The sequence below is a fragment of the Mustela nigripes genome, chromosome 3 (genome assembly GCF_022355385.1).
Source record: "Mustela nigripes isolate SB6536 chromosome 3, MUSNIG.SB6536, whole genome shotgun sequence".
NCBI classification, from domain to species: domain Eukaryota; kingdom Metazoa; phylum Chordata; class Mammalia; order Carnivora; family Mustelidae; genus Mustela; species Mustela nigripes.
Genome location: NC_081559.1, coordinates 148113831 through 148139997, shown reverse-complemented (window position 1 = coordinate 148139997; position 26167 = coordinate 148113831). Strand labels below are relative to the sequence as shown.

At 37.5% G+C, this 26167-nt stretch overlaps 1 protein-coding gene across 14 annotated transcripts in view; it reads right to left on the bottom strand.

The window, feature by feature from the left end:
- RALYL (RALY RNA binding protein like) overlaps nucleotides 1-26167 on the bottom strand; it is a 691697-nt gene that overhangs the window by 8451 nt on the left and 657079 nt on the right. For 12 of the 14 annotated variants that reach the window (XM_059394797.1, XM_059394795.1, XM_059394793.1 and 9 more), the window contains one exon: nucleotides 25487-25659. The exons of 1 other annotated variant lie outside the window; for it this stretch is intronic. In XM_059394797.1, the coding sequence (XP_059250780.1) occupies nucleotides 25487-25659 (173 nt within the window). The remainder of the gene's footprint in view (nucleotides 1-25486; nucleotides 25660-26167) is intronic. One more of the 14 variants, XM_059394785.1, reaches the window with a different exon arrangement.

Sequence of the window (26167 nt, the reverse complement as noted above, 5' to 3'; positions counted from 1 at the left end):
GAAAAAGCCTAGAGCAACTGTAATAAGCTTACAGCTAGAGAAACAAGAAGACTGTCTTAGAGTCTGAGGCATCTGCATGACTTAGCTGAGGCTTCCTCAATTCATTTCTACACAGAGATTGCATTTGGGTTATTCTTAGACTCTGGGACTGGGCTAAGTGTGTGGGCATGGACCACAAATCGTCATAATAACTCTTATTTGTGTAATGTTTAGAAGCTTATGAAACACTTTATATGTATGGTCTTCTTGTTTGATTTTCTTTATAAACCAGTGAGGTATGTTGTTGGGTGAGAATCATCCTTGTATTATCCATTAATGCTTGCATCAGAGAGTTAGTGTCTTGCTAAATCAAAGCCAGGCTGCCTTTTTTTTTTTTTTTTTTTAAATAAGGCCAGTGCATTCTATTCTGCCCAGTTGTGGGAAGACAGTAGGGAAGCAGACTGGGTACATCATCAGTTTTAGTACTGGTGATCTCAACTGGGATATGAAAATACACTGGTGCCCTGATGATGAGAGGGAGAAAAGAGACAGAATTATTGGGAAGGTACCAGGATTTGCACATAACTTACTATCTGCCTTTCTTTGATTTACAGCAGATTTGCCTGGATTTTTCTTTTTTTAAAGTTCCAGTTTGAACTAATTTAAAACCATTTTAATTAAAAATTTTCTTTAGTCATCTGTCCAAAGGAGAACTTTTGCGTTATAAAAATATATTTGATTAAGAAAAAACAACATTTACTTTACAATAAAGTTACCTAATGTGGGTTACATAATTTTATTTAAAACATCTGTGTAAAAATTTAGTTAATGCTAAAAAAAAAGTTTTTCGCATTGCTAAATTATATGTTTTACCAGAACTTGGATGCTCTGTTACACATACCTCAACACATTAACATTTTTCTGATTTTTTTCACAAACTATTCTATGATACTTTCTGAAAATAATTATGATTGTGTTTTGAGTGTTCTGGCCTCACTGATAATTACATTTGACTAGCTGAATTGATAAATTATAGCAATTTTATTTGGCACATAACTTGTGTTTGATCATGCATCGATTTCTGACTCATGCTAATTATATAGTGTCTAGCAACCATTAGTGATTCCCAATGCTGGAAATGATAATGACAAGTTTAGGATAATACTCCAAATTACATAAGTTAATTCCAGTGCTAGAAGCCAAATGCTGATTAATGCTGAGATTATTATGGACTTTGAAATTTCACACATTTTGCTGCTTCCTGTAGTTCTTTTAGTAATTAGTTTTGGCACCACAAGAATAAATATTTAAAATCATTTCATGTCTAAAAATGTCATTTCGTATCTAAAAATGTGATTTAAAATTGATTGATTTAGACGTATAATTTAAAAAGTCCTTGGAAATTGTATAGTTAATTCATGATCTTTCAAATAGCTGAAGCACAGGCTGTCATGGTTATTTAACAATTCTCATTTAATTAAATTTACTATATACATCAAAGTATTGACTATAAAAATAACTTCAACTTTAGAATTGAGTAAAATTAATCTGAGGGATCAAGTGATATAGTAAAGTGATGGCATACTTATACTATTATTCTATTAATAAACTCTTGTTTTCTTATCATATTTGAGAAATATATGAGAAATTTCAAAAAAGAAATCTTAAGGCTTACAGTTTTGGAATAGTTCCTAGTAATTAATACTATTATTAAAATATTCTTAGCACTCAAATTAAGCAGGATATAATAGAATCCTGGATGACTCAGAAGGGATTTCAGAGTTTTTCAGAGTTTTGTAGTCACTACTATCACGATTATGAAAAACCCCCGAATTGTAACATAGATAGAAGGAATTAGAAATTGGAAGTTTATCCGTTTCATGTGTGACAGATTATGTCAAATCCTCTGTAGGTTACTTTTTTGAAATAGGTTTCAGATATCAGCTCACTTATCTGTGTTTTCCTTTTTTTTTTTTTTTTATTATAAGAGAACACAGAATTGAGGAACAATGTCAGTTATATGGTTCTGTATGGATCAAGATAAATAAGGGCTGGGAGCATTCACTTAAAAAAATTGATGTAGTAATACAACGTAGGAGGGATTCGCTCCTATATATCTATGAGCAAATCTTCCCCAAATCAAACTTTTTATTTGAAGTGGCTTTTCCTTTATAATTAAATTTCTCTAGTAAGTCACATTTTATAGACCTGAACAGAATGCTATAACATTATCTGTTCATCAGATGTGACTGTGATAATGCCCAGAAGTTTCCTGATCACTACACTTTGTTGTGAGCTGAAGAGGAAGGGCCCCGTGTCTGCCCGGTTTTCTGTTCTTTCACCTACACCAGGCGCTTTTTGCTGAGGAAACATGGAATGGAATTACTTGACATATAAATGTATCTTACATCTGCAGTGTACATCTGAAGCTATAAGTTATTTCTGTAGCATTTTACAAACAGTCATCTTAACGAAGAGAAGTCCGAGACACAAGGAAAGAAAGTCATTTCCCCAGGGTCTTAATGGAGTTGTAAGATAAACCCACCCCCCGCCTGGGGGTGCCTGAGTGGCTCAGTGGGTTAAAGCCTCTGCCTTCAGCTCAGGTCATGATCCCAGGTCCTGGGTTTCAGCCCAGAGTTGGGCTCTCTGCTCAGCAGGGAGCCTGCTTCCTCCTCTCTCTCTGCCTGCCTCTCTCCCTACTTGTGATCTCTGTCTGTCAAATAATTTTCAAAATCTTAAAAATCTTAAAAAATCTTAAAATTTTAAAAATTTTCAAAAATCTTAAAAAAAAAAAAAGATAAATCCACCCCCACATCACATTATTCTTCTCTTACACGAGGGTCACATTAAATAGATACTTGATTTGAAATAAACATCACAGAACAGATGCCGTATGTCTGAAGGTAGGCAACAACATGCTGTCCCCACAAACCTGCCTCTAAACACTTGGGCTGTGGGTGAGAAGTACTGGGAAGATAATGTCCAGCTGAAGTTTTTGGCAGAATGTTTCCACTGTCTTTGTTTCTTAGGAACTGCATTTTGACCAGTGAGGTTTTGGTAGGTGAGTGCTAGGAAGCCGATGGGGCAGGCACCTATGACACTATTTTAGAAATCTCTATTTTGCTGAGATAAATATAGGTAAGGGAAGAGCACAGAGAATTGATTTCTGAGTCAGAAAGAACTGTTTTACTTGTATTTACTTGTATATGTGCAGGCAGCTGTAATAAATTTTAAATAAACTTTATTAATTTTTTAGGGGGCGATGGACAATGATATTTTGTCACTAGATTTATATATCTTTTTTTCCCCTCATTGATTGAACCCATTTGGGATACGAAAAAAAACCAAAACAAAACAATTTTATCACTTTATATGCCGTAAGAAAATACCATACCTCATGTAGAAAAAAAAAAATCAATTAAATGGCTGAACTTTTCCAACTTAATTTACTTACAGGTATAGTTACTCAATTTATGTTTACAGGGATGGTTTCAGTAAAAATGTCCTTGCATGCATATGGAGATCAACTGTGTGCACAAGTATTAGAAAACAAAATGTATTTTGAATTTTGATATCACTTAAAATTCTGGGTAAAAGTTAAAAATAATTGGCCCCAGTTTCACAGTTATTAATTTTTCATGTGAATATTATGAGATTTCAAGCTATTTAAATTCATATGAATATTATTTTCCTTAGCGTAAAGTTTAAGAACAGTTTTTAAAGACAGATGACATTAAATGTTTTTTACAGGAACAAAAATTGTCCTCTTTAGTACATGGATACATTTCAGAGGAATGAGGTACAGTTTAGGTACTGAACACTATAGGCTATGTATGTGATTAAAAAAGAGCATTTTCAAATCATCATTAGAGAAATCATTTTTTGTGTGTGTGTAGAGAATACTTAATTCATATATACATTACTTTATAACCTTCAACCTTTAACCCTTCAAATTAGGGAAGGTAACAGATTTTTTTTTTTTTGTCTTGAGATATGAAAGTTATCTTATTATTTGTAGTAATACATGACACCTATCACCGTATTTAATTGTGAAATGTTTGTGTGACTAATTATGTTTTAGGGAACCCGCGCTGATAATCAGAAAATTTCTTTTAAGCTGTTAACTTCTTCCAGCCTATGGTTTTACAAGTTCAGCAAAAAAAATGAGAAAGATAGATCTTTCTCTGACAGTCATGGTTTTCTTTATCTCCAGTATCTATTTGATTAAAAAATTCTTTCTTTAAATGATTTTTATTTTTTTAATTCTTCTCTACACCCAACATGGGGCTTGAACTTACAACCCAGAGATCAAGTGTCACAGGCTCCATGGGCTGGGCCAGCCAGGCGCCCCTTATTAAAAAATTCTTATTAAAAGCACAGCATAAGAAATACAGTTATTGGTATTTTATGAGCAGTGCATGGTGACAGAGGGTAGATACACTAGTGGTGAGCATAGTAAAATGTAGAAACTCGTCCAACCACTACTGCATACACCTAAAACTTCTATGTCAGCTATACTCAAAACCAATTAAATCCTTATTTGTCTACTGGTAAATACAAATAGAATTCTGCCTTATTCAAAATTTATGTATCTGGGGTGCCTGGGTGGCTCAGTGGGTTAAAGCTTCTGCCTTTGGCTCAGGTCATGATCGCAGAGTCCTCCTCTCTGTCTGCCTCTCTGCCTACTTGTGATTTCTGTCTGTCCAATAAATAAATAAATAAAATCTTAAAAAAAAAAAAAGAGTTTATGTATCTAATTTCATGTAACATTGTGCTTCATGTTTGATTGCAATTTCAAGTGTCACCAAAAATGTTTTTCTCTTGATCCAAAGCACCATGTTCAAGCATGTGTTAAGGGAGCATATTACGTTATGTGGCCTGCATGCCTTCCTACCTCAACATCGTTTCCTAGTGTGCACGTGCTTTTCTGTACCTTATTTTGTTATCAAAGACTAGCTAGCTATTGGCTGAAACAACAACAACAACAACAACAACAGCAACAACAACAAAACCTCTGGATGTGTGATTCTCTGGTTAAAATGGGAAGCTAAGGGCACCTGGGTGGCTCAGTGGGTTAAGCCTCTGCCTTTGGCTCTGGTCTCAGGGTCCTGGGATCGAGTCCCGCATCGGGCTCTCTGCTCAGCAGGGAGCCTGCTTCCTCCTCTCTCTCTGCCTGCCTCTCTGCCTATTTGTGATTTGTCTGTCAAATAAATAAATAAAATCTAAAAATAAATAAATAAAATGGAAGCTAATAACTATGAATTCGTTGTTAAAAAGAACACCAAACTGAAACTTTCTCCTTAATATACCTGGTTTCTTTCAATGGTTTTGTCACTGTTTTTTTCTCAACAATCAAATTTTTATGCTTGACTTACTTGGCTAAGTATTAACATGTACTGAAGGCTTACTACACACCAAGCACTCTGGAGTACTTTAAATGTTTTATGCCGTTTCTTATTCACACCAACACCATGAGGAAAGTGCCATTATTATTCTTCTCATTTTACAGATAAGAAAACTGAGGCACAGAGAAATAAGTCACTTGCTCAAGTCACATAGTTTTTCATATAAGGCTGACACTAACCCAGGGCTTTATCTATACTGGCTTTACACCTTAGCCCTGTGTTATATAAATATCTTCTACTTTGTTTAAGGCAATTTAGATCATGCTTTAGTTTTCAACATCATTTTTCATGGAATAGTTATACTGTTATATTTTAGCAGCTAATGCTTAACTACTTTTGTGCTATACACAGAATATTTATGAAAAATTAATCTTATATATTTCAATATTTCTGGGTAATTTTTTCTCATTCCCTTTAGACATAGTCTATGATATCAGCTAAGAACATTGAACTCTTGCCTTATGTCTACTGAAAATAACAGTGACAGTAACAGGCCTCTGAAGAAAATATTTATCCTACTATCCCAGGAGCAGGAGGGATAAGAGGCCAGCAGCTTCTCTGTCAACAATCAATCTATTCTGTAAAACCAAATGTGTATAAAATATGCATGTCCATATCCTTTTCGTTTTACCGTAAACTTTTCCTATGAAAAATGAGACAGTCTGAGAAGGCAATGTCCTATTTGGATGGACATCATTTGGATTTTTTAAAAGCACATGGCAGACAGCAACAAGGTGAGGGCTTTCTAGGTACCAGTGGTGGGTAGGGACCCAGAGGGCTACCTCCCTCTTGAGAGTCTCAGGGATCTGGAAATAACAGCACATGAAAATGTTTTCATTTTGATCAATTCTGAGGCATCTAATTCTGTAAAGTTCAGAGTACTTTTCCAATGTAACCTCACAAGTCAGTTTGTATGTGGAGTTTCTGCCAACTTTAAGCAGAAAATTGTGCAAAGCACAGGACTGCGGGAGGGTGACAGCCAATCAGGATGTCATCAGAGTTATTTCATCAAGCGTGAGGAGCAGGTCAGCAGGACTGAGCTCCATGTTCCCAGGGAGGTGCACAAAACTGCTAACGGCACCCAACATACTGTTAGGTGGGAAGACACGTTAAAAACATTGACTCATAGAGTGAGAAAATTACCCTTCTCAGTGTTCTTCCAGTTTTCTGAAAGTTTCTGCTGGTGCTAATTCTGACATTTCTCTAGTACTGTCTTTTTTTGAAAAGGAGAGAGATAGAGATAGAGGTACAAAGACTGAGAGAGAGATTGATTGTGAGAAGAAGGAGTACAAGGTTTTCTGTCATATGAAAGTACTAAGCTAAATTTAAAAAGAAATCTTTTGTCTTTTCATGCTATTTTTCTTAAAATACCTCCTCCTTACGGGAAGGGATACTTGGTTTTTCATTTTTTGGAATGAACTGAGGTTTAGTTTTAAAGATACATTTACTTTAAGTAAAAAAAAAAAAAGTCAACTTAATTTTTAAAAGTAAGTTAAAGGGCACCTGGGTGGCTCAGTGGGTTAAGCCGCTGCCTTCGGCTCAGGTCATGATCTCAGGGTCCTGGGATCGAGTCCCATATCGGGCTCTCTGCTCAGCATGGAGCCTGCTTCCTCCTCTCTCTCTCTGCCTGCCTCTCTGCCTACTTGTGATCTCTCTGTCAAATAAATAAATAAAATCTTAAAAAAAAATAAAAGTAAGTTAAAAATACTACCTGTGGTGTATAGATATGGCAAAAATCACAAGGGCACAACACAAATTAAAATTAATGAAGATCGTAAGCATTAATATGTGAAAATATCTAATAGCACTAGAATCTTATAGATCCTGGTTGAATCTTGATTCTGCCTTTTATTATCAGTATGATCTTGAGGAAGTTACTTAGCCTTTCTAAAATCAGTTATTTCTAAAATATCTATCCTTTAAGTTATTTTAGGCAATAAAGGAAATTATGTATACAAAAAACTCAGTGTTCTTCCTGGATGGTAGTGAAAATGAAAGAAAAAAAAGTACTGTTTCCCCCCACCGCCTTTTATTTTTTTGACTTGGAGAGAGATAAAAATCTCCGTCACTCCTTCTGTGTGTGTATATGTATATGTGTACACATTATATCCTACTTTCTCAGCTTTTCTGCTTTTAAAAAATAAGCTATTTTTCCACATTTTTGAGACAACTAAGGCCCAGACTGATTTCACAACTTTTTTCATTTCATAGATTTAAATGGCAGGGGTAGATGTTCCTTCCAGTAGACCAGTAGACCACAGGCTAGCAAAGTTTGCTTTTAGAAGCTGTTACTGAACATTATTAAAATGTATTCCTAAAAATGTGGCCAGATAGGAAATATTACATATGCATAAGGTATCCAGAATTCTTATCCGGTTCCAGGTGATAAGCATTCTTATCAGGCTTCCAAAGGGCTGTACTTGCATTGCATCTCAGGTTGCCCTGGAGCTTATGATTTTTCCATGTTCGGAATCATTCTAAAGACTGAAGGTTTGTAAGGGAAAGCCAGAAGTAGAGTAAGGCTGAAGGTGTGGCTTGGTTCACCTGTGAAAATTTTCATGTGTGGGGAAACAGCCAGCTAGAGTCCCGCACTGCTTGGGTGATAAAATTGCCCAGTGCTGTCAGGTGAACTAGAAGCTGCCCCTTTGCAGCTCGAATATTGCCTGGCTTAAAACCTCCATGTGTTGTCTGAAATGCATTATTTAAGCAATTAACGTCTAGAATGTGGGGTAGGAATTGTAAAAGGTCAGCACCATTTAAACGATTAATCATTTTTCCACTGTGATCTTGTCTGTTGAGCTATGAATAAAATTGGAAAAAAAAGTGCCATTTTTTCCTTTCTTTCAATTTCTGATTTAATGAAGTGCTTTCATACCTTTTCCAATTTCTTCTCTCACAGATTATTAGAGTCAGTGTAGCTTGAGTAGGTATAACATTAGTTCCATCAGAACTATTGCTGTTAATGACTTTCTTAGCTTGCTCAAGTACAAGTTTCTTGCACTGGTATTTATCAGATGAATGTAGTCTTTTATCTATTCATTTATTTTTATTCTGAAGAGTTTTTAAAGTTATTATGCTCAATAACTTTAAAACTAGCTAGGAAAAAAAATCAGTAAAGTCCTATATATATAGCACACTTGGTACTGGATGAACTGTATTTGGAGCATCAAAAAAACCCTGAAACTTGAAAAAAAAATTGCTAGTTGTTTGGCAGATGAAATGCTCAGGTCACTAAGTTCAACAACCTCTGGAGAAGGCAATGAGAGGTGAGCTATAACTAACTAACCCTTCGCCAGAAACTAGATTAATCTATCCAGTAAATATAATGTTGTAAAATCAACTCCTGTAATTTGAATATACTTTAAGACTTTAGATTAATGAATTGACTGATGTATCTAAGAAATAGATTCTGATATTTTCATATAGAATATTAATTACGCTTAACATTTTAGTTTTAGAATAAAGAAACATATAGCTAAGGCTTCCAATGTGTTTATAGATTCAACATTAGGAAAATAAGAAGTATTACTAACATGAAGATCTGGGAAGAATAAAATGATTAAATTTTAAAAGGATTTAGTATTCATATAATGTTAGTGCCAGAAAATTCAAGGAAAATGTCACTATTGTGTCAGGAATCCAACATTCATTATTTAATAGGATGAATGGGATTAGTTCTATGTGTACTCTTCGAATATAAAGATACTTAGGCAAGGTTGAAGACACTAATTTTCACCCAGTTGAACAAATGTGGTGAACACATTCCCCTGAAGTGTTTGTACTTCTGTGTGTGGAGTCTTCACTGACACACAATTGTCTGTGAAAAGAGTGACAAGGCACCAGAGAATTGAACAGAATATGTGTCTAATACGCCATGGTGCACAAAGGCAGCATTAGAAACCAGGGAGGGAATATAGACAGAGTGTGGCTTAAATTTTATAACTCTAAATGATATTACCATGGTTACACTACCTTTTAACCAGTGCAATTTGTAGAATCTTTATGTCTCTCCCTAAATGGGAGGTAATTCCAGTTAAAATGATTTTTTAAAAGTCAAATGAAGCAAATCTATACCTACTAGGCAATCAGTGAATTATTTCTTTCTCATGAGTAGCTTAGAGAAAAATGGAAAGATTTTCAAACATCAGTAATAAGCTTTGCTAAGCATATTCCTAAGAAAAGTGTTAACATATTATCAAATTATTTTCTTATAGAAATAAAATTTTTTTGTTCTCTTATGCTTTACATTAATTGCTCCAATTATTTTCATTTCTTAAAAATACTGTGCAAATTTTAGCATTTCAAAATTTCACATACTATTTTAATACTTTAATACATATTGTTTCCTCAAAGCTAGAAATTTAGAAAGCTCTGGTCAACTAGTGGTGGTGAACAGAATGTACCTCATACTTATATTCCTATTTACCCTTAATAGGCCCCTATTTAAAATAGCTAACCTATCTATTTTCTTCAGCAAATTCCAGACCTTTAATTGGCAAATTCAACTTTAAGTAACAACGAAGGGGTGCTTAACAACAAGCAACTGCATAACAGTGAATTAATACTTTAGTCATTGTATTAGTTTCATGGATTATGTGAAGATTAAAGAATATATTTTAGGATATAAATCTTTAACTAGAATGAAAGCCTCATCTGTGAATGAGTCACCTTCCACCCCCAAAAGAGGCCATTTTCTTCCTTTCTTTTCCTTTCCTTTCTCTTTCTCTTTTCCTTCCTTCTTTCCTCCCCTCCTTTTCTCCTCTCTTCCGTCCTTCCTTCCTCTCTTTCTTTCTTTTTTTTTAGCAAGGAAGGGGGAAGGGCAGAGGAAAAGGGAGAGAGAGAATCCCAAGTAGGTTCCACGGCCAGCACAGATCCCGACAGGGGCTCAGTGATCACAACCTCAAGATCATGACCTCAGCTGAAATCTAGAGATGGGCACTTAACAGACTGAGCCACCGAGGCACACCTAAAAGAAGCATTTTCTTTCTTATTCACTGACTTTTACTAGTGCTTAGAATGGTGCCTGAACATAATAATCACTTATAATTATAATAAATAATCATAAATAAGTATTTGCTGGCTGTCTGAATAAAAATGGCATGAATGGAAAAACACATATCTAGTTAAACTGTTTCTATTGCATAAAACTCTTAACATCACTAGGGCTCTATTTCCAATCATTTATGCCCTTTGGAATTCTGAAATAATTTATAGGAATAGAAATATTTGTTTGCCTTTCAGAATCTTAGACAGTTTATTGATTGAATGTCATGTGGCTAGATAACATCAGAACTCTGGTGTGGGGATTTTATCCATCTGGCACAAAACTAGGCTGAACAAGCCATATATATAATGGGTTATTTAAAAAACCATATGTTATTGATATCAGTATGTAGCATCTTACTCGTCCGTAATGGAAAAATGGGAATTACCTTGTAGACAGCCCAAATATCTACTGTATAGAACTTCCTATAGGTGTGTATGTGTGTTTGGTCACTTGGATGAGAATCCCTGCCCATAGATTATCTAGTCTCTGTGTTCAGATCAGTGTGAGGAGACCAAGATCTTCACACCTCAACCCTCATTGGCAAGGGTTAGGAGATGGGAGTTGAGTGAGATCTATAGATTAAAACAAGAAGATCCAGAATTTGCCAAGTGTGATTATGTATGGCTAAGTAAATGATAGACAAATTCTCCTTCCTAAATGAGATCTTTATCTCATTTTATATCTTGACTAGTTCCTTTCTTCTTAGTATCTCCATAGAAGTGTAAATAATTTCTCCAAATTTGAAATCACTGTAACTTTTCCCAGATTTCAAAATGGTTCTGTTAGCCTACAAACTCCTATACTTCAGTTCAACAGAGATGGTCTCAAAAGAGTATGCTGATGTATGCTAGTAAAATATGCTGGAATTTTAAGACAACAAAAGTTGAAAGGGACGTGTATAAACACTGTAATGAAATCATGTAACTGTTTTACTTTCAGAGTTATTAAAATTTCCTACAACTGGCACTTCCATTAAATTTTGTTACTCGAGGGAAGAGATTAAGTTTGCCATACACATATACTTATAGTAGGGATTTTTATAAACATGATCATATTTAATCCTTTCAGTAACCTGCAAAAACTTCCTTTAACAGATGTGGAAGTAAGCCTCAGAGAGTCAGTGATTTGCCCAAGGTCCTGTAGTTATTAAAAGGCTTGCCCATATGAATCTGAAACCCAAATAACCCTTCTGAATTGTTAAACTTGCATCTGGTTCTTTGTAAGGGTAAATGAAAACACTTTTCTCTGTTTAAAAAAAAGGCAAAGAGTCCAACTTCCCCTTGCCTTTTTTTCTTAGAGTGTCTTTTTGGAGGTCTAGTGAATCTGGTGCTTCCCCTAACCTTTGACATAAAGATAAATCCCATTAGGAGTAAATCCCGTTCTCCAATTTCACAGTGTAGCATAGCTTCAAGATCACAGGCCAGTTAACTTCTAGGTATATGATAATGTTGAATTTTATCTGAACCCTATAATCCTGAGAAACAGTGAGGGATAACAACCCCTCTTCCCTGTCCCCTCATTCCACCCTTTCTGTTTTGGTAAAAGGCTTACCACAAAGAACCATCCTTCCCCATTTGACTTCCATAAGACTTAGTGATGATGCCTGCTTGTTTACCTATGACCCAGTTAGACGCAGACCTCCAAATTCCCATTCTTGGTCTCATACATGATTAGCTGAACAGTTCTGCCTGTGATGGTCAATGAGAATAAAACGCCTGTTAATTAAACTTTGGTTAAGTTCCTCTTCTTCCAGGATGGAACTTGGGCCCACTTTCGGCCTTAGCCAAAATACAACTATTCTGGAAGGGCCTTCTGGGAAAACAGGCTGGCCCCAGAACTCTACTAAAACAGTACCTGTTCTATTGTTCAATTTGCCACCCTTTCACCCCATTTCCCCACATTCAGTTAGCTCCAGCTTTGTTTACTCCTCTCCATAAAAGGAAAACCCTTTTAGTTTAGCTCTTCAGATGCTTACAGAGCTTATGGTCACAGCTCTATTGCAACAAGCCGACCCTCCCTTGCAATAATCCTCCCAAATAAAGCATCTGCTTACTAAATTTATATTTGTTTTGAATTTAACATGTGTAAAAGGATAGCTCTGGATTTGGCTCTGAGAACTCTTTAGAGCTGTACAGGAGATTGTCAAGAGGTTCAGCTTCTTGTCTCTTGGAGAGAGACATATTCTGCTTTGCTGCATAAAATGCAGGAGATCTTGTCCTAATGACCAAGATGGCCTTACCATTCTCCCTCACTTGACTAAACTTGAGGTGGGTTTTTTTTTTTCCTGTCTGAAGGACCCTGACTTCCATTTTCTTAGAGCATTTACTTTACAGACTTTGTATCTGCAAATTCTTTCTGCCCCTTTGAGATGTGAATCTCCTCCCAGCTTCTGTCAGTTTCTCCCTTTAGTTATTTCTTCTCGAGGATCTGCACACCTTCTTTGAGAGGGTAGGAGCCCAATTTAGGTAAGTGACAATTAGCTAACATAGATGGCCTAAGCACTTTGATCAACCTCCTTGCTAATGTTTTCCAGCACTTTTCCAACAACTCACTCCAGGCATAAAAACTGCTTTTTGGGGGCGCCTGGGTGGCTCAGTGGGTTAAGCCTCTGCCTTCGGCTCAGGTCGTGATCTCGGGGTCCTGGGATCGAGTCCCGCGTCGGGCTCTCTGCTCAGCAGGGAGCCTGCTTCTCTCTCTCTCTCTCTCTCTCTCTCTGCCTGCCTCTCTGTCAACTTGTGATCTCTCTCTCTGTCAAATAAATAAATAAATCTAAAACAAAACAAAAAAACAAAACTGCTTTTTGTTTTAACAGAGTTGAGGTCAGTCTTTTTCTTCCATTATAATCATCTCGAAAAGGTCTTCCTTACATGTTGAATTCTAGCCAGTGCAGTTTTTTGCAGTTTTTCTTTGGCACCAACATTGTGGTCACTTTGGTGCTAGCTTTACATGCAAGTAAATCTGTGACTATTGACTCGAGAATTACATTTCCTGTTCTGTATTGGGAAGGAAAGGTCTTCCTGTTGGCAGGATTGTTTTATTTCTCCAACAACTTTCATCACTAGCCCTTAATACTTTTGGATTGCTCTATTTTCCTCTGGAACATTACAGCATTTCTAGAAAAGCAGTCCTTTGTTTTTGTAAATTTAAGACTTATGTTTGGACTGCCTCTCATTTCTAAGACTTCAGAAGCTTTGTATTATTCTTTTGCTTTTTTGTTTCCCTCTGTATAGATACTGTGGGATGGTGAAAATACTTTATTTTGTTTGGGTCTATACTCTAGATTTATTATTCTACCTTTTAACATCACTACAGGCAGTTTGAAAATTACATGTCTTCCACACTACTTCTCACATCTCAGAAGCTCTTATCTGTAAAGCCCATTTAATAATGACCACGTAGCTGTCCTAGCTGGAGTTGGAACCATAGCATCTACATACCTACCTGGGGAAACTTTAGTTTTGAATTCTTTGAGGTTTATTTTCTTATAAACTTGTGACTTTCACCTTTTTGTGGGCTTAAAAATTGCAGATTGGGAGTGAGAGAGAGGCTTATTTCTTGGTTTGTTTTATAACTTGGTGTCCTAGCTTTGCTAACGAAATTTAGGTTACTTCAAATTTGCATTTTTATCACTCACGGGAGGTAATAATACAGAACCACCGAAAACCAACACAACAGAGTCAATACTGCTGTGTTGACTTTGATGTGTTGGTTTTAAGCCTCCTCCTGTTGTTCCTCCTCAGTGCCTTTAAGATGCACGGAATGCTGCCTGAATGACCTACTGACTAAGTTATAATGAAAACTGTTTGCTTCTCTGCTTTATATAATAACCCTCTACATCACAAAGGGCATGCATACACAAGTAGTATTTAGAACACAATCTGATTAGAATACACAATAAAATGTGCTTAAAAACAGGAAGGGGTTCCTAGTTTGAAGGAATCTGAAGACATTTTCTTCTCTTTCTTTATTAACTATTCATTAACATTAACATGTGCTAAGCACCATACTAAGGAAAACTACAAAATAAAATAAGCCCCGAGAAATTTACAGATCAATAAGCTAGAAAGAAGAGAAATCACTAATTACAATATAGCAAGTTAAGTATGACGAGGTATGTATAGGGTGTGGTCAAGAACAAAGCAAACCCAAATGTGTTCGGGATAGTTTGGGGGCTTTCTTCAGGGATGGGTGTGCATGACATGAGATAAGGGTCTTGAAGACACAGGACGTATTGATCAGCCAGACAAAAAAGGAGGAAGGCTATTCAAGTTAGAAGGGACAGCATATGCATATAGCATGACATAGCATGTCAAGGACCATGGAGTAATCCTGCACGGCTCTATCTACCCACCTCACCCACCCCCCTATTTCCCACCATATGCTGGATACTGTGCTATGTGTGAGGGATCCAAAACCCAAAATCATCCACCCTGCAAGAGCCTTTTAGTCCAGCTGGAGAAAGGGACATTTTTAAAAAAATAAGAGCAACAATGAAGTCAGTGTTCTCATAGCAGTCTGTCTGAGCTATGGAGGGCACACTTAACTCCACCTGACATTATCAGGAAGGTTTCTAGAGGGTGTCATATTAGAGCCTAGTAATGAAATAAAAGTGGATGTTCATCAGTATGAGGAACAGAATGACATTCCAGGACACTTAATTCCTTCCCTCTCCCTGCAGGCAACCTCTGTTCATTTAAATGCAATTGTGAGGTACTGTACTCTTTTTTACAAAGCATTTTTCACTCAACATAACATTTTTAGAGATTTTTCTGCATCATTGCGTGTTTCAGTAGCTTGTTCCCTTTTCTTGCTGAATAGTGCTGGATGTAGGAATATATAATCACACTTCATATATCCATTCTTTGATTGATGGATTGATTCTAGTTTTTGGATATTCTGAGTAAAGCTGCTAAAACATTCTTACACAGGTTCTGTCTAGACATATATTTTCATTTCTTTTGAATGCTTAAGAGTTGAATTGCTGGCTCATTATGTCTAGTTTTATAAGAAATTGCCAGATATTTCTAAATGGTTATTACACTGTATCTTCCTACCAACCATGTTGGAGAGTTTGAGTGCTCCACATCTTTGCCAACATTTGGCTCCATCAGTACGCTTGGCTATTTTGGGGCAAGTGCAGTGTTACTTTTTTGTCTTCCTAAAGACTGATGATTTTGAGTGAGTTTTCATGTGCTTACTTCTTCTTTGGTGAAGTATCTATTTACCCCTCCTTCAAGTACCATGTGCTTTATTTACCTCATGGCTTCTCAACCCTGCTTACCTATTAAAACATCTTAGGACTTCTGCTTTGGCCCCACCCCTACTCTGATTTAACTGTTACAGATTGGAGCCCCTGTCATTGGTATTGATAAAAACAAAACAAAACAAAACAAAACACTCTCGTGATTCCTTGTGCTCCCAGGTTTGAAAACCTTACTGCTGTGGTCCAGTGGTTCTCAACTTCCGTAGGTATCAGAATCACCTGGAGGGCTTGCTAAAAAACACAGATTGCTGAGATCCACCTTCAGAGTTTCTGATTTGGTGAGTCTGGGTTGGAGCCTGAGAATTTGTCTTTCCAACAAGTTTCCAAATGATGTGATGCTGCTGGTCCTGGGACCACCGATTGAGAATCACTGCTTTAGCCAAACGAAACAACCAGCTTCTCAATAGACACCAATTTTTTTCAAGCTCTCCTTCTTGGATATTCTCTTCTTTCTGTTGAGGTCCCATCTAACTCTTTGTGTTCCTGGCATATGCTTTTTCATCCTCCAAAAACCCACCTGAGTGTCCCAACCTTCATGAAGTCTGCTCAGATTCATTTGCTCTATCATTTCTCTGCCACACTCTATTGCCAGGTCCTGTAGTAATGGTACTTATCACACTGTTTGGTTAATATCTGTTTATTTTTTCTCGCTGCAGCTCTTTCTGCTTCCACACAGTAAGAGTGCTATAAAAGCAGAACTCTCTATGCCTTGTTCTTGGAATCTTTAGCAACTAACTGTATCTGGCACATTACTTAGTTTCCACTATTTTATTTAAAAATTCTTTTGATTGTTGTTTTAATAACTGAGTGGCTGGATGACTAATAGAAAATGTAATATAGAAGTCTTCTCACATACTCCAATTCTTTAAAACTACAATTGACCACCTGTTATTAAGTTGGCAGCTGGATCATAGGAGCCAGAGAGCAAATCTACAACAACTAAAAATAAAAGCCACATATCATCATAGTCTACAGTTAGCATTACAGTTTTTTTTTTATTTTGAATAAAAGAGAAAGCATAAAAGGGGACTTGAAAGGAATTCCTTTGAATTGAATAAGCCAGCAAATATAAAATCAAAGAAAACTTTAACAAGATGAAAGCAAAGTATGATTTTTCTGAGAGTATTACATTTGTTTCCTGAAGGCTTTCTTATCAAATAAGAAGTGCTTTTTAAAAAATCAAATCTCCAGAGAGTTCAAAAAAATAAAGTTCCATATGAGGATTGTTGCTAGGAATGCTGCAAGGTTTTATTGAAAGATTCACTTGCAAATTAAGATGGTAATGATAATGGCAAGAATAACAATTTCCTTGCCCCCATTGTGCGGGAGACTTTAAGCACTGTTCATGAGTACTCATTTAACCTTTATAAGAGCCCTAGAAGGTAGGTATAATTATTCCAGTTTCACAGATGACAAAACAGAAGCTGAAGGAAGTTAAGTAATTTGTTCAAGGCCAGTATTCAAACCCATTTTTGGTTGCCAGATGAATTACGGGATGCCCGATGAATTTGATTAACAGAAGGCTTTTGTTTTGCTTTGTTTTGTTACAAGTATGCCACCTGTAATATTTGGGACAGGATTATATTAGAAAATTATGCATTTTTTATTTGAAATTCAAATTTAAATGGGTGTCCTGTATTTTTATTTGCTAAATCTGAAAACCCTACTTTTATCTCACTCCAAAAAAATTGGCTGGTATCAGACGACCAGGTCGCATTGCCTCCTAATTCTTCTATAAAGGCAATCCCTAATTCACTGACATGGGCCGAACTTCAAACAGTAAGCACGGCATCTAGAACTTTCTGATAAGGACCTTCCCATTCTTCCATCCAGGGGCATCACAAGCACCGAGGTTCTGAGGCAGAAGCTGAAGGCTGTGGGCCTGGAGGCCAGGGTGGCGGCTGCAGAGCGAGTAGGCCAGAATTTGGAGCAGGATCCGAGGCTGCCTGATGGGGGGCTTTGGCGATCACCGTGAGACACCTGTTTCTACTCTGAGCGAGGTGGGCGGCTCCTGAGGAGTTCCAAACAGAGTGACACGACCTGGCTTTTGTTTTAACGGGAGCAAACTGGCTGCTGGTTGGAAAACCCTGTGCAGAAACAGGGATGCATTGCAATTATTCAGAGGGCAACGCAATTGGCTGCTTTTCTCCATGATGGACTTCCTGTTGGCGGGTTCAGGCTTCCAGCGGCGTTATGCTGGGCTCTGGGTGTCAACTTCCGACTGGGGGCTGAGGAGAGGGGCATCACTGTCCCAGCTTTAAGGGGGAACCTGGTGGTGTTTCATACGGGGACCTGAAGGGACGCTGCTCCAGGGGCATCTTGTGGGCGTTGCGTCTTTGGGTGCAGGTAAGACAGCGCTGTGGGCAGAGAGCAATGTTCTCTCGCAAGGCGGGGCAACAAAGGCTATGGTGAGACTGAATCCCCGGGGTGGGGGGTAGCTGGTGTGGGACGGAAAGGCAGCAGGAGCATGTGATCGGACATGTTCTGGAGCCTAAATGAGACACTTCCTGGGATCCCCAGAAACAACCGGGAGAGAGTTGGGGGTGGGGCTGGCAAGGTACTGCAACTGTGCAGGGGTCCAAATGAGGCTGGAAGACTTCTGTGATTAGTCTACCTGTGACCTAATTTATAGCACACCTGGGTGGGCCTGGAAACATTAGGGTTAGGAAAATTAAATAAAAGAAGTTAAAAGGGACAAGAAACCACAAAAGGAGATACAAAAGGATATGGTGCCTTACAAAAAAACCCAATAAACGATTTAGCAAAATTTTAACTCCCTTGTGCCAGGCATGCACTCTTTGGACATTACCTCATTTATTGTTCACAACAGTCCTCACCCAGGCATAGATTATTATCAAGTCCCTTTTACAGATGAAAAAAGTTAAGGCCAGTGAGGACACAAGTAAGCAACTTATACAAAGTCATGGAGATTTGAACTATTTCTGTCAAACTGTAGGCAGAGTTTTTTTTGTTTTTTTTTTTTTTAAAGTAATCTCTATGCCTAACGTGGGACTCCCACTCACAACTCCGAGATCAAGAGTCGATGTTCTAGAGTCAGCCAGGCACCTAGAGTTTGTGTTTTGAAAAACAGCTAAGCCAGTAAGCCTCCTAGGGAAAAAATGAGCTAGGCATATCTTAATGAGTTAGGCATAGTTCCGTAGCTAAAATAAATATGACTGAACTCAAGAGAGATGCCAAGAAGGGCAAGTCTGAAAATCACCACGAGGAACACTTACTACAGAGAGACCAGAGCTCCTGAGGAGGCAGGTTTCCAGAGTGGAGAGCTGGACTAGAGACGTCCACCTGTCACACACTTTGCCTCCATCAGGTGCTCAGCCATCTCCGATTTCTGTTGAGAAGAGCTGGCCAGTGAGCCTCAGGGAACTTGGCCATTCATACCTCAGCAGCAGCCCACTCAGGCCAGGCCACTTGCCGCACACAGGCACCGTGACTGCTCACCATATCTCTGGAATCCTCAAGTTATGGATTCTAGATGAAGGTCTCTGAATGCGGCATGGAAATATAGGCCCAAATCAAACAAAATCAAAAAGTGGTTAAGTAACCACTTTCTTGCTTCCTTGGGATGCATACCTCTGACTAATTCAGCTGACACTGCCTTTGGGAGTGTGTGTCCCAAGTTCTTGTTCATTCCCCAAATGATGAAAATGAAGAGATGGACGCATGGTTGATAAAGGGGAGCATCCAGGTAAAGAATTTTGTGAGGAAAAAACCAAAAAGTTTCAAAAAGAAGGTGACATTTCAGTCCTGGTCATAAAGACCCAAATTAGCAATCAGAATGCTTTAGTGTTTCCGATCTTCAGTGGCATAGCAGAATGCTTGCTTAGGGGCCTCGTCAACTACCGTGTTCAATTCATGGTCCAGACCTTTCCCAATGTGCACAGAAATTCATTATCTTATAAGCCCAGGTGACTTGCTTAGTTGAATGTTTTGTTAAATGCTGGAAGTTATATTACAACGTATTACTCAGCTTGCATGCCTAAGTATTACACAATCTAGCTAGGTAATTCTACTGTGGATGCCTACTAGATTTACCTGATCTGATTGTATGTAGTCAGCAAAAGCAAAAGTAATTACAAGCAGAATTCGAAAGAGCTCAAATTCTTTATAATTCATTTAAATGTTTGGTTTGTCTATAGTTTCCTTTGTGAATTGATGGTATAGCTCTGCCGTTTCAAATCTCAGCCTGATAAAAAGTACAGATTTCTGGGCTCTTTCCCTGATCATCTACATCAGCATTTTCAACAGGCACCTTAGGTATTTGGATGTAAGTCAACCAAGAACTTTGCTTTGGGAAACAAAGGACCTCTCTAGGGTCCTTTAACATATCTGACAGCTTTCTAATGTCCTAGAGTATACACAGAAGCCTTTTCTCCTACACCTGGTAGAGTTCATTTGCCCTTTTGATTTAGCAGTGTACTAACCACTTACTTTTCTGTAATATTTTCTGTTATGCCATAGACTGGTTTTATTTTGGATCATGTTACTTTATATAAAAGGTGCTAACAACTTTGGTGGATATGAAAAAAATAAAAGAGCCTGAAATGTATAAATGTCTTGTGAAGTTTCCAGTCATTATATAAGAAAAGATTTGTCTATCATCTCTCTCTCCATCCATCCGTCTGTCCACCCACCCATCTACCTACCTACCACATGAAGTGTTTAATGTATTTTGGACATTAAATATATTTTCTATAAAATGATCTGGGAACAACAAAAGCTGATTTGAATATTCTTTTCTCAACCTTAGCACATACTGTCACTTTAATTTGCCATCCTTTAAGATAAAGTTCCAATCTTACTTCTGCCAGGAGCCTTTCTGGACCATCCTAGCTGTGTGTGATTCCCTGTTTGTAAACTATATTTTCATATGGTTCTTATCATAACATACTGCCTTTTTTTTTTTTTTTTTTTTTGTAATCCGTAGCCTTTATCCTCAATCAGTTGATATCCTTCTTGGGGGAAAACATGGGATTTTCCTTCTTTATTTCCATAGCAAAAACCTCAGTGCCATTCTTTAGTGTTCAATCAATAAATATTTGGTAATGGGTTTATTCAGAAGCAAGAGTAGGGTAGTGGTATGCTAGTGTATGTATAGAGCATTAATACAGAGTTCCGTTTTAAATACATTCAAGTCTTATTCCTCATGCATTAATGAAATATGTAGGCATAGATGATTGTAGAATCACAGATTTTTAGCTTTGGCTGGCTGCTTATAAATTATCAAGTATACGTCTATTATTTTTTACATGAGGAAATTAATATTCTATAGGGCACTAAGCTACCTGAAAAAAGGAATCATTTACTTCAACATTTCATTTCATACAGAAAACAATAGTTTTAGTTATCTTTGCATTTTTGGTAACACCTGGTTCACACAGAATAGGCACCCAAATGTCAGCTGAATGGATTGTTTCATGGAAATCAATTTCACTAACTGGATATTTAGAACTAGACAACGAATGGACAGGTTGTGCCTTCAGCTTCTCCCATTCTCCACAGGGATACCACCACCTACAATTGACCCATTAGCTCATTTGGCGGGATCTCCCTTGCTTCAGATACAATTCTTGTTTCCTGTTCATTCCAGATTTTCTTTGAGCACCTGCCTGAGCATGTGTTCTAGCTCTTCTTTCTGACTCCTACTGCATGTGTTAAAAACTTAATTATATTATATTCTTGCTGAATCTGTAACATATCTGCCTTTTTAATTACTTCTCTTTTCAGGAACCACAGATGATCTGGTTCAAGTGGTCTGGATGTTGGGGCCGATTCCACGTTAAAACCTGTTAAACCCCTAGGGCCTGCCTGGGCCTGCTTAGGCAGAGTGATTCCATGTTACCTAGATAGCCATTTCATTGCCTAAATAGCCATTTTGTTGTTACCATGTTGCCTAGGTAGCCATTTTGTTGTTTAATAAATGCCTCAGCAGTTACTGATACCGGTTCCGGGTAACCGTTGCTAAAACACACACCTAAAATAAGGCCAGATAGGTAAAAGACATCCAATCAGCCAAAGCCACATACATAGAGGTCTGTGGTTGTGCCCTATAAAACTAGCCTGTAAGACCAAAGGTGGGTCCCTCTCTTCGGAGGTGGCCCTGGCCGGTCAGTCTGACTTCTAATGCGTGGCATAGAATAAGGCTTTGCATCACTTTCACTTTGTCTCAGTCTCATTCCTTTGATAACAGACCCAACACTGGAAAAAAGGAAACAGTGGACACCAGACAGAGGAATTTTCTCTTGGCCAGTCACTAGGAGGGACTGTTCAGTCTCCATTTTGATTGCTCATCCTCATTCATTGTTTTCCAAGTCTTTAAAAATAAAGTGAGATATTAGAGATAGGATTTAATTCTAAGCCCTCAGTTACAGTACAAGGGTTAAGGGAGAAAACCCAAGCATCTCCAGGCCACAATAGTGCTAATCAGTTACTTTCTGTGTGTTCAGGGTGTAAACCAAACACCGTGGTTTGGATTTATTCCCTTGGCATGACCAACACTTGCTCCTTCAGATGTAGTGTTCCTGGAACACAGACTCACTCGGAGTAAAGATCAAACCGAATGGATTTTAGAAACTTCTGATCTAACCTTACTACTTTTACAGATAAGAAAGCTGAGACTCAGAGAAGTTATTGGTTTTAAGGTGATTCAATTGGATTGGATAGTGACAGATCTGGGACTAACACTGACCATGCTGTCTCTTTCATGACAGCTGACTTTTGGTAACTGTCTTATTTTACTTTTTTTTACTTTTATCTGATATTTGGAGTGATTTTATGCCCATGTAGATGACCAATCTTGCTGCTGAGCCTCAAAGTTCCTTGAAATCTTCATATGCAGTGACTTCTGCTCTGATCCCACTTCCATCAACTCCTCCTTTAGGTCTCATCACTTAACTGTCACGTGTCTAAAATATCTCAAATCTCTAAGTACAGCCTTCACTTTTCTCATATGCACTTCATTTCCCCTTCCTTTAAAGGCATGGGACTTTCCCTTTCTGTCTCTATTTTCTCCTTGTCAGTCCCCTCCTGTGTTCCCATCTTCCCTGCTCAGGTTCAACTCCATGATTCATCTAGTTAGCCAGTCTTTACTAATGTCCTCAATATTCTTTATTTGTTGTTTTCCTTTGCACTTATCTGACAAAAATCCAGCTGAATGTATTGGCTTTCTCCGTGCTTCTACCAGGGCTGATACAAGCCAATGGAGAAAGCTGCACAGCTGGGCTGATTGATGCCTCTACAACAGTGTGATTCTCAAAGTACAGTCCCCAGACAGGCAGTCCCAGATTCACTCAGCATACTGAATCAGAAACTCTAGGAATGAAATACAACAGTCTGGATTTTAACAAGTTCTCCATGTAATCTTGATATTCACTAAAGTTAAAAAAAAATACTACTGCATTAAACCTTTGTCTTTAACCTCAATTGGCTATTAACACTAGCTGTCAATCTTTATTTGTTTTCTAAATTAGTGCCCCTCTATGTTTTACATACTAGCTTCTTTAAATCTCCATTCTCCTCCAGTCTGTGGTCCTGTCTCTCTTCTCTCTCTCCAAAGATCATCACCCTCTGACTTATACAGTATGTGCTTGAACTCCCTTAAACCCCTGCCACCAAATCCTCAAGACTTACTGCAGCTAGTTGCAGTGGAAAAATGTTCCTCTTCATGTTGAGGGCGAGCCCCATATAACTGTGTTCTAGATTCCTTTCCCTGCAGCATCAGGAACTTTCTCCCTTTCTCTTCATGAAGTTCTCTGTCTCCACTGGCATCATCAACACCGAACCTCATTACAATTTACATTCATACACTTGGGGATTTTTATTTTAAGTGTCATAGAAAGTGCTGTAGGATTTTAAGCAAGGGAATAACATTATCTGATGTATAGTTTATGAAGAATTTTATCTTTCTTGTGTGGAGAATGGATTGCATGGGCTGAACCAAGAAAATCAGTTTGTTGTAGTGGAGATGTAATTAGCTTTGGGTTATGATTTGGAAGTGGATTTAATGGGGACGGGTGGAGAGAATCAAAGGTAATCCTAGTTTCCTTGGTTTTATCAACTATGTGGATAATGAAGTTGTTTATCAGAATGAAGAAGACTGGGAAGGGATAAGATGACTGGAGGAAAACCAAGAATGTTTTGGTCATGTTGAGTTTCAGTGGTTTATTGGAGGAGATCTATGAAGAGATAGGCACCTAAATGCCTGAGTCTAGAATTCCAGGAAGAGATGAGGAATACAAATTTAGATTTAGGAATCCTTCATCTATAGGTGACATTTAAAACTCTGTTATTTAATGAAGTCATCTTGGAAAAGTGTAGAAAGAGAAAGTAGGATATGGCAAAGCCCTGGGCTACTTTAATATTTAAAATTGGAGCATGGAGTGAAAGTTTCTAACACAGGAAGATGACAATGAGCACTTGGTATCATAGGAGAATTTCTCAGAATTCCCCTAATTGGTTCTTAACCAAATTTTGCTGAGAAGTAAATGAAAATAAGAAGAGAGAGGTAACCATTGGAAATGGCAACACAAAGGGCTGCACAGACCTTGGCAAAAACACTCACAATAGAATGGTAAAAATAGAAGTCTGATTACAATGGGATGAGGAAATTAAGTTATTGAATGAAATTTTGGCCTAAGGAAAATCTGAAAGGTCTGTTAATCTTTCATTCTAACCTGCTTAATAGATTTCTTGAAATCAAAACCATTCCAAAAAGTGACTTAAGTCCTTCAAGCTGATGCCAACTTCTGGAGAAATAAGGGTGGTTATTAAAGACTCTAAAGACTATTTTAAAAGTTTAAATGAAGGCCCCGTGCAATTTAAACAGAACCAGAATGCCAAAAATCAATATATAGCTTCCAAAATGAAACTATTGATAGTTTCAAAACAGCAACTGCCATGGCAAAATTTGTTAAATAATAATAGGAACTGTAACAAATTGGAATCTGAAATTACCTGGGATAAGTGAAGTTTAATATGACTAGTCCACAGATATTTGAGAGCTGGCAACACACATACATATACACACACACTCAAACTTGTCCTCTCATCATTTTTAGTAGTCAGTCCCTTTAAGATAATATGTTTAATTTCATGGATGATAAAATATGAGAAATTGCATCCTCATCAGCATATATTTATGAAGTCCCTGGTGTATGTATATAGGAAAGAACATCGGAAATGAGCACTATGATTATAACAACATTGGGAAAATAAAACATATAAGGAATCTAGTCTTGGCTAAAACCCCAGCTCATAAAAACTGGCTAAAACATGCACCAAAGATGGTGAACTGGCCATATATCAAGGGTCATCTTAGTCTTCAGACTACAGAAATAACTGTTGGCCATACAGCTAGTAAAGATAATTATCATCACTGAAGGACACTAATAACAGAGGGAGCCATGCATTTTCCATTAGAAGGTCGTTTGTAGCCAGAATATTATATCCACGTACAGTTCACATATAATTGCTCAAATGCAAGATTCCTTTCATGGTGGAGCAATTGGGAAAGAGAATCTTTCATTTCACTTTAACTATAGCTAATGTCATATATAATATTTCAATTGTCTATTCATTTACTCTGTCATACTTTAAGTTTGCAGGAGTGTATTGAGCACTTATTATGTGCAAAGCACTGTACTGATGTTGCTCTGCATATATGCAGATAAGAATGAAATAAAGCCCAAATATTAAATCTTTATTTTAGAATGGATGAGTTGCTGACATGCTGGTGCTGTTACCAAAGGGTGTGAACACCAAATGTTTAGTTCCTACCAGCTCATGACCCCCATCTTCATCGAAGTCCTCCTCTATCCCATCAGTCATCTCTTCTCCATCCGCATCTGGCCCTCCTTCAGCAGGCTCCTCTGTAGAGTGATCTGCATTCTCTGACACACATTCATCTTGGATCAGCTCTATACTCTCTTCCAATTGCTTCTTCTGAGCTTCTGGGGGGGAGAAAGCAAATGACTACTACCTTGGGTTGCTCACGAGCCATTTGGATAAACCATGAAAAACAGTCTATGAAAGGGTACATCTGTGTGAGGAAGATAAGGTATTATTATGTTCCACTTGAATTTATTCAGTCATGTAAATTATATACCTATACATGTGTGTATTTTCATTTAAGTAGATTTATTTTTTAAATGGAATTATCAAAAATTAGGAAGTCCAGATGGTACTAGTATATAAGGTAATAAAGATTTACTTGAAGAGATGGATCTTCCTGGCTGTATATATTCTTTTCTAATAGGGATATGCTCTCCGAGGAAAAAATACACAAAAATAAAGGGCAAAAATCAAATGAAACATAGAACTTGTTCACTCAAGTGAAGAAAGTTCATTGACAAGTTCAAATCTAAGTGAAAAAGACAAAAATGCACTGAGGAAAAAAAGTACAAAAGCACATGCATTGTCTTCCAGACAACTTGTCTATGTGAACAATACTCTGACATT